Raw genomic sequence first — 19,121 nt, forward strand, 5'->3', positions numbered from 1 at the left:
GTCACATAAAGCAACAATATGTGTATTAGCGTGGTGTATAAAAGAAGATAATCCTTTAATAATCCCACAAAGGGGAATTGGTGTGATACAGCATCATGGATAGTCCAGTAGTATATAGCGAGAGAGAACATATATACACGCTCATGGCAGATACAGAGATACTCCGAGTCACAGTAACTGAAGGAAAGAAACGAAAGACAAACTGCAGGATCATTTAGTTCTCTGTGCAAAGTGATATTGATAATGCAGCCGACTGTGGTTGGAGGACACTAGGGGGGGGGGTCACAGCATATAGACATAACAGGCAGAAACGGCTTTTTGCAGAGACTGGGGACATATGCAGTTATCATATGGGCTGTGACTTGTTCAGGGGACACCTGATAGGCAGCCAGTACCAGAATAAGCTTATCTATATATTTACATATGTGACTGGTGGATTTAGGTACTAATCACACATATAGGTGATTTCTTTACAAATTTAGCCTCCTTTGCATTAAATTCACTTTCTGTCCCCTGTCACAGCGTCTGAGTGTGAGTTTGGGTGCAATACAAGCAGAAGCTGTGGGGAGGGAGTAGGGGCGCAATACATGAGTGGAACACAATCTACGTGATGTCTTTTTTCTCACCACCCAAAAGAGAAGGAGGCTGAAATGTCTCCATGCATCGCTCCCAGACTGCTTTTTTTGGATATCATAGGTAGAATGCCAGGACCCTTACCCCGTGGCTCACACTTGCTGTTCTTCCTTTCAGGCTCTCTTTGTGGTTTTGCTTATGGGATGGATTTTTGTTCCTGTTTACATGACAGCTGAGGTGAGACTAGCACAAGGTCTGACCAGGAACCAGAGAGGAAAAGACGAGGTCCATGGGCGTAATATGTCTCTTGTGGTAAAGGGAGGGGATTCCTATTCCCTTCCTCTGTAAAGTCCTATCCCGTAATTGGGACCAGATGGAGGGATCAGAACCCTTCCGGGCATTTTCCTACCACTCACTTGGCCTATTCTGATGGATGAAACTCTTCATACACTGAACAATATGAGATGATTTTACAAACTCTGCATATTCTCTATGGCTGTAGGTGTTGACCATGCCTGAGTATCTGAAGAAACGTTTTGGAGGGCAAAGGATCCAGCTCTACCTATCTGTGCTGTCCCTGGCCATGTATATATTCACGAAAATCTCAGTGAGTTTTATCTGATTGTGACACTGCGTCCATGTTCTATCAGGAAGATATGGGCTCCATACACTTCTGGGTACTAAAGATACAAGATACAAATGTGCTTTATTAGCATTACCAAAGAATAAAACATTTGGTGTTGCCAAAGCAAAAAGGGGGGTTGGGGGTGGTGGAGGGGGTGGGTATGGGATTCGTGGGTTGGGGGTTTGAGTGTCCTTAGGGTCTCGTCATTCTTGTTTGGGGCGTGTTGGTAACGGTGCGTATGGGGTAGACAGGTGATGGGGGGGCTTAGTGGTCTTTTGGGTGGTGGGTGGGGGGTTTAGTAGTCCATGGGGGGTGGGAGTTTGATAGTCCGTGAGTCTCATCTTCCTCTTAGTTGGTGACCGCTATATCGGGAGGTGGGGGAGGGGTGGGGCGGGTGTATTGGGATAAATATAACAGTCCGTGGAGTCTCATCTTCCTCTTAGTTGGTGACCGCTATATGGGGAGGTGGGGGTGGGGTGGGGCGGGTGTATTGGGATAAATATAACAGTCCGTGGAGTCTCATCTTCCTCTGGTTTGGTGACAGCTGGACACGTATTGGGCAGCGATCTCCACAGTGGCCTCTTCTTCTCCCAGTAGGATGTAGAGTTTCCTCTTCTCCCAGTCTGGGATGTGGGCAGAGAGTCTTTGGTAGTAGCCGGCCCTCACAGCTGAGTATTTGGTGCAGTGTAGCAGGAAGTGGGTCTGGTCTTCTAGGGCCCCCTGGTCACAGTGCTGGCACAGTCTGTTCTCCCGTGGCTTGTACGTCTGCCTGTATCGCCCCGTCTCTATCTCTAGGTTGTGGGCGCTCAGTCTGTACCGGCTCAGGGTCTGTCTGTGCTTGGGGTGGCGTATTCTCTCCAGGTAGGTGGCCATGGTGTAGTCCCTTTGTAGGGATTGGTACACATTGGTGAGTTTCTTGGAGTTATTTATTTCGTTTCTCCATTCTTCAATGTACCGCTCTCTGTTTGCCTCTGTGGTCGCCTTTATTTCAGCCTTGGTTATCATCTGTCGGTGTTTTTGGTTTGGTGGTTGGCTGCTGTTTGGTTGGGGGGTGTCTGGTTTGCTCAGGTGGCTTAGCCATGCTTGGTGGTGGTAGGAGTCGCTCCCCTGGATGTGTGCCTGGAAAGCTAGCGCCCTCTTCTGTATGGTGAGCCATAGGGGGAGTCTGCCTAGCTCTGCCCTGCAGGCTATGTTGGGGGTGTTGCGATGGACATGGAGCAGGTATTTGCAGAATTCCAGGTGGAAGGTCTTTGTTGGGCTAGAGTCCCATTTTGGCACGTCTGGGTAGGTGGCTGGGCCCCAAACCTCACTGCCATAGAGAAGGATCGGGGAGATGACTGCGTCAAATATCTTCAGCCAGACCCTCACCGGTGGTTTGAGGTGGTACAGTTGTCTTCTGATGGCGTAGAAGGTTCTGCAGGCTGTACTAAATGTGCACGACAGCAACTAGAACCAGCCAGAAACTGGTTGTACTTCTAATTCACTGGTGGGACCTAAACTGGAGAAATCAACTCTGATGAGCTTGGTGTCGTCAGTGACTGGTCGATTGGACACCCACTTGACTGCAGTGGGACATCTTATATTGGGACATCATCCTTAGTGTGGTGCCCTCTGATCTTCTGTCTCTGTTGCCTCATCAGGTCGATATGTTCTCTGGAGCAGTGTTCATACAAGTGGCATTGGGCTGGAATATTTACCTCTCCGTTATAGCCCTCCTGGTCATCACCACAATCTACACAGTGACTGGTATAGTATTGCCCTAGTAAACACCCAAGGAATGGCTAACCCTTGTCCTGCCAGTTTTCATTGTCTCACTCTGCACCTATGGCACCTATTCACACTCCACCATATACCGATACTTGTTAGTTCACAACTGTGAATTTTCCTTTTACTCCTCTTTTCAAGCATTGGTCATTATTTGCTGACTTTAAATGTCTACAGGTCTCTAGCAGTAAATGTATTCATCATGAGACATAGTCAGGTGGTGCATGATATAACATACAGATCTGCAAGAATCAGGGTCAAATGGCAGGGCAGCCAAGGAAGCACCTGGTCCTGGTACCTGAGAGGATCAAAAAATCCCTCAGACACATAAGACGAGGTAACTGGCACATGGTAGATAAGAGGTGCAGACCTCCAGCTGTACTGGCAGGGGAACGGTGCCTACGCGATTACATGATGGTCACGTTGTTCCTATCCTAATGAAATATGTGTGTGGCCATGGCTTACATACAACTGGTATACTCTGGCTATCAATGAGTAGCAGAGCAGTCAGGGACGTGACTCTTCACTGGCACAATGTGATGAGTTCTGCATGACATAATGGATCTCTGCAGGTGGTATAGCACCTCCTCCTCTGTGACATCATAGATCTCTGTAGGTAGTATAGCACCTCCTCCTCTGTGACATCATAGATCTCTGTAGGTAGTGTAGCACCTCCTCCTCTGTGACAGCATAGATCTCTGTAGGTAGTGTAGCACCTCCCCCTCTGTGACATCATAGATCTCTGTAGGTAGTGTAGCACCTCCTCCTCCATGACGCCATAGATCTCTATAGGTAGTGTAGCACCTCCTCCTCTGTGACATCATAGATCTCTGTAGGTAGTGTAGCACCTCCTCCTCTGTGACATCATAGATCTCTGTAGGTAGTGTAGCACCTCCTCCTCTGTGACATCATAGATCTCTGTAGGTAGTGTAGCACCTCCTCCTCTGTGACATCATAGATCTCTGTAGGTAGTGTAGCACCTCCTCCTCCATGACGCCATAGATCTCTATAGGTAGTGTAGCACCTCCTCCTCTGTGACATCATAGATCTCTGTAGGTAGTGTAGCACCTCCTCCTCTGTGACATCATAGATCTCTGTAGGTAGTGTAGCACCTCCTCCTCTGTGACATCATAGATCTCTGTAGGTAGTGTAGCACCTCCCCCTCTGTGACATCATAGATCTCTATAGGTAGTGTAGCACCTCCTCCTCCATGACGCCATAGATCTCTATAGGTAGTGTAGCACCTCCTCCTCTGTGACATCATAGATCTCTGTAGGTAGTGTAGCACCTCCTCCTCTGTGACATCATAGATCTCTGTAGGTAGTGTAGCACCTCCTCCTCCGTGACATCATAGATCTCTGTAGGTAGTGTAGCACCTCCTCCTCTGTGACATCATAGATCTCTGTAGGTAGTGTAGCACCTCCTCCTCCGTGACATCATAGATCTCTGTAGGTAGTGTAGCACCTCCTCCTCCGTGACATCATAGATCTCTGTAGGTAGTGTAGCACCTCCTCCTCCGTGACATCATAGATCTCTGTAGGTAGTGTAGCACCTCCTCCTCTGTGACATCATAGATCTCTGTAGGTAGTGTAGCACCTCCTCCTCCGTGACGTCATAGATCTCTGTAGGTAGTGTAGCACCTCCTCCTCCGTGACATCATAGATCTCTATAGGTAGTGTAGCACCTCCTCCTCTGTGACATCATAGATCTCTGTAGGTAGTGTAGCACCTCCTCCTCCATGACGCCATAGATCTCTATAGGTAGTGTAGCACCTCCTCCTCCGTGACATCATAGATCTCTATAGGTAGTGTAGCACCTCCTCCTCTGTGACATCATAGATCTCTGTAGGTAGTGTAGCACCTCCTCCTCCATGACGCCATAGATCTCTATAGGTAGTGTAGCACCTCCTCCTCCATGACGTCATAGATCTCTGTAGGTAGTGTAGCACCTCCTCCTCCATGACGTCATAGATCTCTGTAGGTAGTGTAGCACCTCCTCCTCCGTGACATCATAGATCTCTGTAGGTAGTGTAGCACCTCCTCCTCCGTGACATCATAGATCTCTATAGGTAGTGTAGCACCTCCTCCTCCATGACGCCATAGATCTCTATAGGTAGTGTAGCACCTCCTCCTCCATGACGTCATAGATCTCTGTAGGTAGTGTAGCACCTCCTCCTCCATGACGCCATAGATCTCTATAGGTAGTGTAGCACCTCCTCCTCCATGACGTCATAGATCTCTGTAGGTAGTGTAGCACCTCCCCCTCTCTGTAGGTGGCCCAGTCCCTTCTCCTTTATGATATAACCTAGGCAGGAGAGTCTCGCTCATCTCTAAGCTCCTCTCGCTCTCCATTTCTCTAGGTGGTCTTGCTGCACTGATGTACACAGATACAGTTCAGACATTTGTAATCATTGGTGGAGCGTGTGTCCTTGCTGGATATGGTGAGTCCTCCTATTTCAATGGTCCATTTGGTGTTCTCCATGTCTCCAGAGTGTTGACTATGAGTCATATGAGGAGGTTTTTTACTTCTCCGTTCATGGAGGTTTTTGGCAGTGTCCATGGATCCAATACAACTCCGGGCAGAGTCCTCATTTGGTTTTCAGGCTGCTTTGGTGATCTGTGTAGGTCCTGCTTGGATGGAGACCTGGTACACTCTGTGACCTCACGCCTTTTTCTCAGTTTTTGTGACTTTGCTTAGCTCATGTCTTGTGACCCAGGTTCCCATCTGCTTGTTGTTGCCCATGCAGCTTTCCAGGCAGTTGGGGGCTATGGTGCCCTTATGGAGAAATACATGACCGCCATTCCAGGAAATCTGAGCAATGTATCTGCTGTATGTGCATCCCCCCGGTCTGATGCCCTCCACCTGCTACGTGATCCCTACTCTGGGGACTTGCCCTGGCCAGCTTTAATAGTGGGACTGACCATTGTTTCTACATGGTACTGGTGCAGTGACCAGGTGAGCACTCCATTGTCTTCTATGTATTATTAGATGTAATCCATACGCCCTGGCATCTTGATATTAGGGTTCAGCCATGGCTTACCATTGAGTGTCCGCCATATTATATAGACCAGGATTATGCTCCAGATGACCAGTGTCGCCCTCTTCTTGTAGGTGATTGTTCAGCGCTGTCTGGCTGCCCGTTCTTTAACACATGTAAAGTTGGGTTGTGTATTATGTGGCTACTTGAAGATTCTTCCCATGTTTCTCATGGTCATGCCTGGGATGATCAGCAGAGTCTTGTTTCCAGGTAAGACATATATATTACATGGGAAACACAACTTGGCCATCTTATTCCCAGACGGCAGAAGACGTCCCATTTTTACCACAGAGGCACAGGTTAATGTGTGATAGATAATTAGAGATGAGCGAGTAGTGTGGGGATCAGCCGATCCGAACAGCACGCTCCATAGAAATGATCAGCCGATCCGAACAGCACGAAATGAATGGATGCACCTGGTACTTCCGCTTTGACGGCGGCCGGCCGCTTAACCCCCCGCGTGCCGGCTACATCCATTCATTTCTATGCGAGCGTGCTGTTCGGATCGGCTGATCCCCACACTACTCGCTCATCTCTATGATATATGGTCTTTGCACTTGTAGCCACCACTAGGGGCCCAGGGGGACCTATATACTGTATATTTCCATCCATTACACAACATGTCTGTCTGTTTCAGATGATGTTGCCTGCGTTGTACCATCCGACTGTCAGAGGATCTGTGGTGCAGAGATCGGGTGTTCAAACATTGCCTATCCAAAGCTGGTTGTGGAGCTGATGCCGCAGGGTGTGTAATATTGGGGTGCACCAGAATTCTGGGTCTCCAGGTGTCAATCCCACGTACAAGACCAGATTCACATGAAGGGATATGTGCACCCAGTTTCCTGGGATAAAAAAAAAATGCAAATCTTCTACTTCCTTTTTGCCACTTTCCAGAAAATCAGGTGGGGCTTAGAGTGCAGCGCAATGGTAGGTCCCCTTTAATAAATGAGGTACATCTGTAACCCTACGGCAGCTAGGAGCTGGTAGAGATATCATTTACACCACTTCTATAATACATGTGCTGGGAGACTCGGATGGGCCAGTCTGGAATAAATCTCCTGCACTCTCTTACATTTCTGATGTCTGACTGGCCAGGTCACCCTTTCAGTGCCAAATCACTGCAGTCACAGCACCAGGAGTGGTCCCTGATTCTTCCCATATACCTTATAGTGTCCAGGAAGATTTTATGCAGTTATTTTTGCGACATCCACACATTTATTCCCCACAGCAGCGGTTTGTGTGTTGTATAATGTCCACATAGTGATGTTTTCTTTTTGCAGTTGAGTGCCAGGTTATATGTGACTGTCCCTTTACTATAGACCGGCTTCAGCAACTGCAAGATGGCAGCTGGGCAAACCCAATTTATATTGTCTTACAAAGTAATGACATCACGTGAGAGAACGTCACACCTACACACCTGTGTGACAACATGAATCTGGACCAGCCCAGCTACCAAACGCCGATCCTCCTGAGCCGTGTCATTCATGGAAGCCCTAGAGAAAAGATCGGCAAGCTAAAGAGATGGCAGCTTGGCACATACTAAAGGAACGTTGTCTGCCAGCTTTCATGCTGAAGTGCAAACCCTGTGCTTTTAGGTTTAGTTTTATATGGCCAGTGGCGTAAGTAGGAATGGCGGGGCCCCACGGCAAACTTTTGACATGGGCTCCCCCCCAACTGACGCTGAAGACCTCGACCAACTGACCCTTCCCCCACCGCGCGCATTTCTGCGCACACTATAATACCCCTTATTGGCCCCAGTACTCAGTATTATGTCCCCATACTGTCCCCAGTATACAGTATTATGTCCCCATACTGTCCCCAGTATACAGTATTATGTCCCCATACTGTCCCCAGTATACAGTATTATGTCCCCATACTGTCCCCAGTATACAGTATTATGTCCCCATACTGGTCCCAGTACACAGTATTATGTCCCCATACTGGCCCCAGTATACAGTATTATGTCCCCATACTGTCCCCAGTATACAGTATTATATCCCCATACTGGTCCCAGTACACAGTATTATGTCCCCATACTGGTCCCAGTACACAGTATTATGTCCCCATACTGGCCCCAGTATACAGTATTATGTCCCCATACTGGCCCCAGTATACAGTATTATGTCCCCATACTGGTCCCAGTACACAGTATTATGTCCCCATACTGGCCCCAGTATACAGTATTATGTCCCCATACTGGCCCCAGTATACAGTATTATGTCCCCATACTGGCCCCAGTATACAGTATTATGTCCCCATACTGGCCCCAGTATACAGTATTATGTCCCCATACTGTTCCCAGTATACAGTATTATGTCCCCATACTGGTCCCAGTACACAGTATTATGTCCCCATTCTGGCCCCAGTATACAGTATTATGTCCCCATACTGGTCCCAGTACACAGTATTATGTCCCCATACTGGCCCCAGTATACAGTATTATGTCCCCATACTGGCCCCAGTATACAGTATTATGTCCCCATACTGTTCCCAGTATACAGTATTATGTCCCCATACTGGTCCCAGTACACAGTATTATGTCCCCATACTGGCCCCAGTATACAGTATTATGTCCCCATACTGGCCCCAGTATACAGTATTATGTCCCCATACTGGCCCCAGTATACAGTATTATGTCCCCATACTGGCCCCAGTATACAGTATTATGTCCCCATACTGGCCCCAGTATACAGTATTATGTCCCCATACTGGCCCCAGTATACAGTATTATGTCCCCATACTGTTCCCAGTATACAGTATTATGTCCCCATACTGGTCCCAGTACACAGTATTATGTCCCCATACTGGCCCCAGTATACAGTATTATGTCCCCATACTGGCCCCAGTATACAGTATTATGTCCCCATACTGGCCCCAGTATACAGTATTATGTCCCCATACTGGCCCCAGTATACAGTATTATGTCCCCATACTGGCCCCAGTATACAGTATTATGTCCCCATACTGGCCCCAGTATACAGTATTATGTCCCCATACTGGCCCCAGTATACAGTATTATGTCCCCATACTGGCCCCAGTATACAGTATTATGTCCCCATACTGGCCCCAGTATACAGTATTATGTCCCCATACTGTTCCCAGTATACAGTATTATGTCCCCATACTGGTCCCAGTACACAGTATTATATCCCCATACTGGCCCCAGTATACAGTATTATGTCCCCATACTGGCCCCAGTATACAGTATTATGTCCCCATACTGGCCCCAGTATACAGTATTATGTCCCCATACTGGCCCCAGTATACAGTATTATGTCCCCATACTGTTCCCAGTATACAGTATTATGTCCCCATACTGGTCCCAGTACACAGTATTATGTCCCCATACTGGCCCCAGTATACAGTATTATGTCCCCATACTGGCCCCAGTATACAGTATTATGTCCCCATACTGGCCCCAGTATACAGTATTATGTCCCCATACTGGCCCCAGTATACAGTATTATGTCCCCATACTGGCCCCAGTATACAGTATTATGTCCCCATACTGGTCCCAGTATACAGTATTATGTCCCCATACTGGCCCCAGTATACAGTATTATGTCCCCATACTGGCCCCAGTATACAGTATTATGTCCCCATACTGGTCCCAGTACACAGTATTATGTCCCCATACTGGCCCCAGTATACAGTATTATGTCCCCATACTGGCCCCAGTACACAGTATTATGTCCCCATACTGGTCCCAGTACACAGTATTATGTCCCCATACTGGCCCCAGTATACAGTATTATGTCCCCATACTGGTCCCAGTACACAGTATTATATCCCCATACTGGCCCCAGTATACAGTATTATATCCCCATACTGGTCCCAGTACACAGTATTATGTCCCCATACTGGCCCCAGTACACAGTATTATGTCCCCATACTGGCCCCAGTATACAGTATTATGTCCCCATACTGGCCCCAGTACACAGTATTATGTCCCCATACTGGTCCCAGTACACAGTATTATGTCCCCATACTGGTCCCAGTACACAGTATTATGTCCCCATACTGGCCCCAGTATACAGTATTATGTCCCCATACTGGCCCCAGTACACAGTATTATGTCCCCATACTGGTCCCAGTACACAGTATTATGTCCCCATACTGGCCCCAGTATACAGTATTATGTCCCCATACTGGCCCCAGTATACAGTATTATGTCCCCATACTGGTCCCAGTACACAGTATTATATCCCCATACTGGCCCCAGTACACAGTATTATATCCCCATACTGGCCCCAGTATACAGTATTATATCCCCATACTGGTCCCAGTACACAGTATTATGTCCCCATACTGGCCCCAGTACACAGTATTATGTCCCCATACTGGCCCCAGTATACAGTATTATGTCCCCATACTGGCCCCAGTACACAGTATTATGTCCCCATACTGGTCCCAGTACACAGTATTATGTCCCCATACTGGTCCCAGTATACAGTATTATGTCCCCATACTGGCCCCAGTATACAGTATTATGTCCCCATACTGGTCCCAGTACACAGTATTATGTCCCCATACTGGCCCCAGTATACAGTATTATGTCCCCATACTGTTCCCAGTATACAGTATTATGTCCCCATACTGGTCCCAGTACACAGTATTATGTCCCCATACTGGCCCCAGTATACAGTATTATGTCCCCATACTGGCCCCAGTATACAGTATTATGTCCCCATACTGGCCCCAGTATACAGTATTATGTCCCCATACTGGCCCCAGTATACAGTATTATGTCCCCATACTGGCCCCAGTATACAGTATTATGTCCCCATACTGGCCCCAGTATACAGTATTATGTCCCCATACTGGCCCCAGTATACAGTATTATGTCCCCATACTGGTCCCAGTACACAGTATTATGTCCCCATACTGGCCCCAGTATACAGTATTATGTCCCCATACTGGCCCCAGTACACAGTATTATGTCCCCATACTGGTCCCAGTACACAGTATTATGTCCCCATACTGGCCCCAGTATACAGTATTATGTCCCCATACTGGCCCCAGTATACAGTATTATGTCCCCATACTGGTCCCAGTACACAGTATTATATCCCCATACTGGCCCCAGTATACAGTATTATGTCCCCATACTGGTCCCAGTACACAGTATTATATCCCCATACTGGCCCCAGTACACAGTATTATGTCCCCATACTGGTCCCAGTACACAGTATTATATCCCCATACTGGCCCCAGTACACAGTATTATATCCCCATACTGGTCCCAGTACACAGTATTATATCCCCATACTGGCCCCAGTACACAGTATTATGTCCCCATACTGGCCCCAGTACACAGTTTTATGTCCCCATACTGGTCCCAGTACACAGTATTATATCCCCATACTGGCCCCAGTACACAGTATTATGTCCCCATACTGTCCCCAGTATACAGTATTATGTCCCCATACTGGCCCCAGTATACAGTATTATGTCCCCATACTGTTCCCAGTACACAGTATTATATCCCCATACTGGTCCCAGTACACAGTATTATGTCCCCATACTGGCCCCAGTATACAGTATTATGTCCCCATACTGGCCCCAGTATACAGTATTATGTCCCCATACTGGTCCCAGTACACAGTATTATGTCCCCATACTGGCCCCAGTATACAGTATTATGTCCCCATACTGGCCCCAGTATACAGTATTATGTCCCCATACTGGTCCCAGTACACAGTATTATGTCCCCATACTGGTCCCAGTACACAGTATTATGTCCCCATACTGGCCCCAGTATACAGTATTATGTCCCCATACTGGTCCCAGTATACAGTATTATGTCCCCATACTGTTCCCAGTACACAGTATTATGTCCCCATACTGGTCCCAGTACACAGTATTATATCCCCATACTGGTCCCAGTATACAGTATTATGTCCCCATACTGGTCCCAGTATACAGAATTATGTCCCCATACTGTTCCCAGTACACAGTATTATGTCCCCATACTGGTCCCAGTACACAGTATTATATCCCCATACTGGCCCCAGTACACAGTATTATGTCCCCATACTGGTCCCAGTACACAGTATTATATCCCCATACTGGTCCCAGTACACAGTATTATATCCCCATACTGGCCCCAGTATACAGTATTATGTCCCCATACTGGTCCCAGTACACAGTATTATATCCCCATACTAGCCCCAGTACACAGTATTATGTCCCCATACTGGCCCCAGTACACAGTATTATATCCCCATACTGGTCCCAGTACACAGTATTATATCCCCATACTGGCCCCAGTACACAGTATTATATCCCCATACTGGCCCCAGTATACAGTATTATGTCCCCATACTGGCCCCAGTATACAGTATTATATCCCCATACTGGCCCCAGTATACAGTATTATGTCCCCATACTGTTCCCAGTACACAGTATTATATCCCCATACTGTTCCCAGTATACAGTATTATGTCCCCATACTGGCCCCAGTATACAGTATTATATCCCCATACTGGCCCCAGTATACAGTATTATGTCCCCATACTGTTCCCAGTACACAGTATTATCATACCTCCCAACCGTCCCGATTTCTGCGGGACAGTCACGATTTGGGAAGACGTGTCCTGCGGTCCCGGTTGGAGGGGGGTATGTCCCAATTTCAACTCAGATCTGCGTCCAGAGGACGCAGATCTGAGTTGAACACATATATGCGGCTGAAGCAAGGAGCTGACACAGGTCAGCTCCTCACTTCAGCCGCATATGTGTCAGCGAGAGAGGCGTGCAGAGAGCTGCAAGGGAGCGGAGGAGAAGGTAAGTGTAATGTGGAGGTGGAACGTGAAACTGGGGGCAGATGAAGGAGAGGACGGCATGACACTGGGGGCAGAGATGTGGGGACATGAATCTGGGGGCAGAGATGGGGGGACATGAATCTGGGGGCAGAGATGGGGGGGACATGAATCTGGGGGCCGAGATGGAGAGGACATGAATCTGGGGGCAGAGATGGGGGGGACATGAATCTGGGGCAGAGATGAGGAACCTGAATCTGGGGGCAGAGATGGGGGGGACATGAATCTTGGGGCAGAGATGGAGAGGAAATGAATCTGGGGGCAGAGATGGGGGACATGAATCTGTGGGCAGAGATGGGAGGACATGAATCTGGGGCAGAGATGGAGGGGACATGAATCTGGGGGCAGAGATGGGGGGGACATGAATCTGGGGCAGAGATGAGGAACCTGAATCTGGGGGCAGAGATGGAGGGACATGAATCTTGGGGCAGAGATGGAGAGGAAATGAATCTGGGGACAGAGATGGAGGGGACATGAATCTGGGGGCAGACATGGGGGACATGAATCTGGGGGCAGAGATGGAGAGACATGAATCTGGGGGCAGAGATGGGGGGCATGAATCTGGGGGCAGAGATGGGGGACATGAATCTGGGGGCAGAGATGGAGGGACATGAATCTGGGGGCAGAGATGGGGGGACATGAATCTGGGGGCAGAGATGGGGGACATGAATCTGGGGGCAGAGATGGAGGGACATGAATCTGGGGGCAGAGATGGGGGGACATGAATCTGGGGGCAGAGATGGGGGACATGAATCTGGGGGCAGAGATGGAGGGGACATGAATCTGGGGGCAGAGATGGAGGGACATGAATCTGGGGACTGAGATGGGGGGACATGAATCTGAGGGCAGAGATGGGGGAACATGAATCTGGGGGCAGAGATGGAGGGACATGAATCTGGGGGCAGAGATGGAGAGGACATGAATCTGGGGGCTGAGATGGGGGACATGAATCTGGGGGCAGAGATGGAGGGGACATGAATCTGGGGGCAGATGAAGGGTGTATATGAAACTGGGGGAGAGATAGAGGGGGGACATATAATTTACGGGTGACTGTAGAAGGATTATACTGTGTGTGGGCACATGAAAAATTAACGAGTGGGAGGAGTCAACACAAAAGTGGGCGTGGCTAAATTTGCTGCGGCGCGCGTAGCACATTTTGTCCCTCTGTCGGTTTCTTCAAAAGTTGGAAGGTATGGTATTATGTCCCCAAACTGGCCCCTGCACACAGTATTATGTCCCATAGTGGCCCCTGCACACAGTATTATGTCCCATAGTGGCCCCTGCACACAGTATTATGTCCCCATACTTGCCCCTGAACACAGTATTATCCCCCATAGTGGCCCCTGCACACAGTATTATGTCTCATAGTGACCCCTGCACACAGTATTATGTCCCATAGTGGCCCCTGCACACAGCATTATGTCCCATACTGGCCCCTGCACACAGCATTATGTCCCATACTGGCCCCTGAACACAGTATTATCCCCCATAGTGGCCCCTGCACACAGTATTATGTCCCATAGTGGCCCCTGCACACAGTATTATGTCCCATAGTGGACCCTGCACACAGTATTATGTCCCATAGTGGCCCCTGCACACAGTATTATGTCCCATACTGGCCCCTGCACACAGTATTATACCCCATAGTGGCCCCTGCACACAGTATTATGTCCCATAGTGACCCCTGCACACAGTATTATGTCCCATACTGGCCCCTGAACACAGTATTATGTCCCATAGTGGCCCCTGCACACAGTATTATGTCCCATAGTGGCCCCTGCACACAGTATTATGTCCCATAGTGGCCCCTGCACACAGCATTATGTCCCATACTGGCCCCTGAACACAGTATTATCCCCCATAGTGGCCCCTGCACACAGTATTATGTCCCATAGTGGTCCCTGCACACAGCATTATGTCCCATAGTGGCCCCTGCACACAGTATTATGTCCCATAGTGGACCCTGCACACAGTATTATGTCCCCATAGTGGCCCCTGAACACAGTATTATGTCCCATAGTGGCCCCTGCACACAGTATTATGTCCCATACTGGCCCCTGCACACAGTATTATACCCCATAGTGGCCCCTGCACACAGTATTATGTCCCATAGTGACCCCTGCACACAGTATTATGTCCCATACTGGCCCTTGAACACAGTATTATCCCCCATAGTGGCCCCTGCACACAGTATTATGTCCCATAGTGGCCCCTGCACACAGCATTATGTCCCATACTGGCCCCTGAACACAGTATTATCCCCCATAGTGGCCCCTGCACACAGTATTATGTCCCATAGTGGCCCCTGCACACAGTATTATGTCCCATAGTGGACCCTGCACACAGTATTATGTCCCATACTGGCCCCTGCACACAGTATTATGTCCCATAGTGGCCCCTGCACACAGTATTATGTCCCATACTGGCCCCTGAACACAGTATTATCCCCCATAGTGGCCCCTGCACACAGTATTATCCCCCATAGTGGCCCCTGCACACAGTATTATGTCCCATAGTGACCCCTGCACACAGTATTATGTCCCATACTGGCCCCTGAACACAGTATTATCCCCCATAGTGGCCCCTGCACACAGTATTATGTCCCATATTGGCCCCTGCACACAGTATTATGTCCCATAGTGTCCCCTGCACACAGCATTATGTCCCATACTGGCCCCTGAACACAGTATTATCCCCCATAGTGGCCCCTGCACACAGTATTATGTCCCATAGTGGCCCCTGCACACAGTATTATGTCCCATAGTGGCCCCTGCACACAGTATTATGTCCCATAGTGGCCCCTGCACACAGTATTATACCCCATAGTGGCCCCTGCACACAGTATTATGTCCCATAGTGACCCCTGCACACAGTATTATGTCCCATACTGGCCCCTGAACACAGCATTATCCCCCATAGTGGCCCCTGCACACAGTATTATGTCCCATAGTGGCCCCTGCACACAGTATTATGTCCCATAGTGGCCCCTGCACACAGTATTATGTCCTATAGTGGCCCCTGCACACAGTATTATGTCCCATAGTGGCCCCTGCACACAGTATTATGTCCCATAGTGGCCCCTGCACACAGTATTATGTCCCATACTGGCCCCTGCACACAGTATTATGTCCCCATAGTGGCCCCTGAACACAGTATTATCCCCCATAGTGGCCCCTGCACACAGTATTATGTCCCATAGTGGCCCCTGCACACAGTATTATGTCCCATACTGGCCCCTGCACACAGTATTATGTCCCATAGTGGCCCCTGAACACAGTATTATGCCCCATAGTGGCCCCTGCACACAGTATTATGTCCCATAGTGGCCCCTGCACACAGTATTATGTCCCATACTGGCCCCTGCACACAGTATTATGTCCCATAGTGGCCCCTGCACACAGTATTATGTCCCATACTGGCCCCTGCACACAGTATTATGTCCCATAGTGGCCCCTGAACACAGTATTATCCCCCATAGTGGCCCCTGCACACAGTATTATCCCCCATAGTGGCCCCTGCACACAGTATTATGTCCCATAGTGACCCCTGCACACAGTATTATGTCCCATACTGGCCCCTGAACACAGTATTATCCCCCATAGTGGCCCCTGCACACAGTATTATGTCCCATAGTGACCCCTGCACACAGTATTATGTCCCATACTGGCCCCTGCACACAGTATTATGTCCCATAGTGGCCCCTGCACACAGTATTATGTCCCATAGTGGCCCCTGCACACAGTATTATACCCCATAGTGGCCCCTGCACACAGTATTATGTCCCATAGTGACCCCTGCACACAGTATTATGTCCCATACTGGCCCCTGAACACAGTATTATCCCCCATAGTGGCCCCTGCACACAGTATTATGTCCCATAGTGGCCCCTGCACACAGTATTATGTCCCATAGTGGCCCCTGCACACAGTATTATGTCCCATAGTGGCCCCTGCACACAGTATTATGTCCCATAGTGACCCCTGCACACAGTATTATGTCCCATACTGGCCCCTGAACACAGTATTATCCCCCATAGTGGCCCCTGCACACAGTATTATGTCCCATAGTGGCCCCTGCACACAGTATTATGTCCCATACTGGCCCCTGCACACAGTATTATGTCCCCATAGTGGCCCCTGAACACAGTATTATCCCCCATAGTGGCCCCTGCACACAGTATTATGTCCCATAGTGGCCCCTGCACACAGTATTATGTCCCATACTGGCCTCTGCACACAGTATTATGTCCCATAGTGGCCCCTGAACACAGTATTATGCACCATAGTGGCCCCTGCACACAGTATTATGTCCCATAGTGGCCCCTGCACACAGTATTATGTCCCATACTGGCCCCTGCACACAGTATTATGTCCCATAGTGGCCCCTGCACACAGTATTATGTCCCATACTGGCCCCTGCACACAGTATTATGTCCCATAGTGGCCCCTGCACACAGTATTATGCCCCATAGTGGCCCCTGCACACAGTATTATGTCCCCATAGTGGCCCCTGCACACAGTATTATGTCCCATAGTGGCCCCTGCACACAGTATTATGTCCCATAGTGGCCCCTGCACACAGTATTATGTCCCATAGTGGCCCCTGCACACAGTATTATCCCCCATAGTGGCCCCTGCACACAGTATTATGTCCCATAGTGGCCCCTGCATACAGTATTATGTCCCATAGTGGCCCCTGCACACAGTATTATGTCCCATACTGGCCCCTGCACACAGTATTATGTCCCATAGTGACCCCTGCACACAGTATTATGTCCCATAGTGGCCCCTGCATACAGTATTATGTCCCATAGTGGCCCCTGCACACAGTATTATGTCCCATAGTGGCCCCTGCACACAGTATTATGTCCCATAGTGGCCCCTGCACACAGTATTATGTCCTATAGTGGCCCCTGCACACAGTATTATGTCCCATAGTGGCCCCTGCACACAGTATTATGTCCCATACTGGCCCCTGCACACAGTATTATGTCCCCACACTGGCCCCTGCACACAGTATTATGTCCCATAGTGTCCCCTGCACACAGTATTATCCCCCATAGTGGCCCCTGCATACAGTATTATGTCCCATAGTGGCCCCTGCACACAGTATTATGTCCCATAGTGGCCCCTGCACACAGTATTATGTCCCATACTGGCCCCTGAACACAGTATTATCCCCCATAGTGGCCCCTGCACACAGTATTATGTCCCATAGTGGCCCCTGCACACAGTATTATGTCCCATAGTGGCCCCTGCACACAGTATTATGTCCTATAGTGGCCCCTGCACACAGTATTATGTCCCATAGTGGCCCCTGCACACAGTATTATGTCCCATAGTGGCCCCTGCACACAGTATTATGTCCCATACTGGCCCCTGCACACAGTATTATGTCCCCATAGTGGCCCCTGAACACAGTATTATCCCCCATAGTGGCCCCTGCACACAGTATTATGTCCCATAGTGGCCCCTGCACACAGTATTATGTCCCATACTGGCCCCTGCACACAGTATTATGTCCCATAGTGGCCCCTGAACACAGTATTATGCCCCATAGTGGCCCCTGCACACAGTATTATATCCCATAGTGGCCCCTGCACACAGTATTATGTCCCATACTGGCCCCTGCACACAGTATTATGTCCCATAGTGGCCCCTGCACACAGTATTATGTCCCATACTGGCCCCTGCACACAGTATTATGTCCCATAGTGGCCCCTGCACACAGTATTATGCCCCATAGTGGCCCCTGCACACAGTATTATGTCCCCATAGTGGCCCCTGCACACAGTATTATGTCCCATAGTGGCCCCTGCACACAGTATTATGTCCCATAGTGGCCCCTGCACACAGTATTATGTCCCATAGTGGCCCCTGCACACAGTATTATCCCCCATAGTGGCCCCTGCACACAGTATTATGTCCCATAGTGGCCCCTGCATACAGTATTATGTCCCATAGTGGCCCCTGCACACAGTATTATGTCCCATACTGGCCCCTGCACACAGTATTATGTCCCATAGTGACCCCTGCACACAGTATTATGTCCCATAGTGGCCCCTGCATACAGTATTATGTCCCATAGTGGCCCCTGCACACAGTATTATGTCCCATAGTGGCCCCTGCACACAGTATTATGTCCCATAGTGGCCCCTGCACACAGTATTATGTCCTATAGTGGCCCCTGCACACAGTATTATATCCCATAGTGGCCCCTGCACACAGTATTATGTCCCCACACTGGCCCCTGCACACAGTATTATGTCCCATAGTGTCCCCTGCACACAGTATTATCCCCCATA

At 49.1% G+C, this 19,121-nt stretch overlaps 1 protein-coding gene across 1 annotated transcript in view; it reads left to right on the forward strand.

Moving 5' to 3' along the window:
• SLC5A2 (solute carrier family 5 member 2) overlaps window positions 1-19,121 on the forward strand; it is a 44,593-nt gene that overhangs the window by 7,998 nt on the left and 17,474 nt on the right. Inside the window, exons 3-9 of the mRNA XM_075285050.1 lie at window positions 751-810; window positions 1,076-1,180; window positions 2,839-2,944; window positions 5,322-5,402; window positions 5,709-5,917; window positions 6,074-6,209; window positions 6,637-6,744. Of these exons, the coding sequence (XP_075141151.1) occupies window positions 751-810; window positions 1,076-1,180; window positions 2,839-2,944; window positions 5,322-5,402; window positions 5,709-5,917; window positions 6,074-6,209; window positions 6,637-6,744 (805 nt within the window). The remainder of the gene's footprint in view (window positions 1-750; window positions 811-1,075; window positions 1,181-2,838; window positions 2,945-5,321; window positions 5,403-5,708; window positions 5,918-6,073; window positions 6,210-6,636; window positions 6,745-19,121) is intronic.

The sequence above is a fragment of the Leptodactylus fuscus genome, chromosome 8 (genome assembly GCF_031893055.1).
Source record: "Leptodactylus fuscus isolate aLepFus1 chromosome 8, aLepFus1.hap2, whole genome shotgun sequence".
NCBI lineage: Eukaryota > Metazoa > Chordata > Amphibia > Anura > Leptodactylidae > Leptodactylus > Leptodactylus fuscus.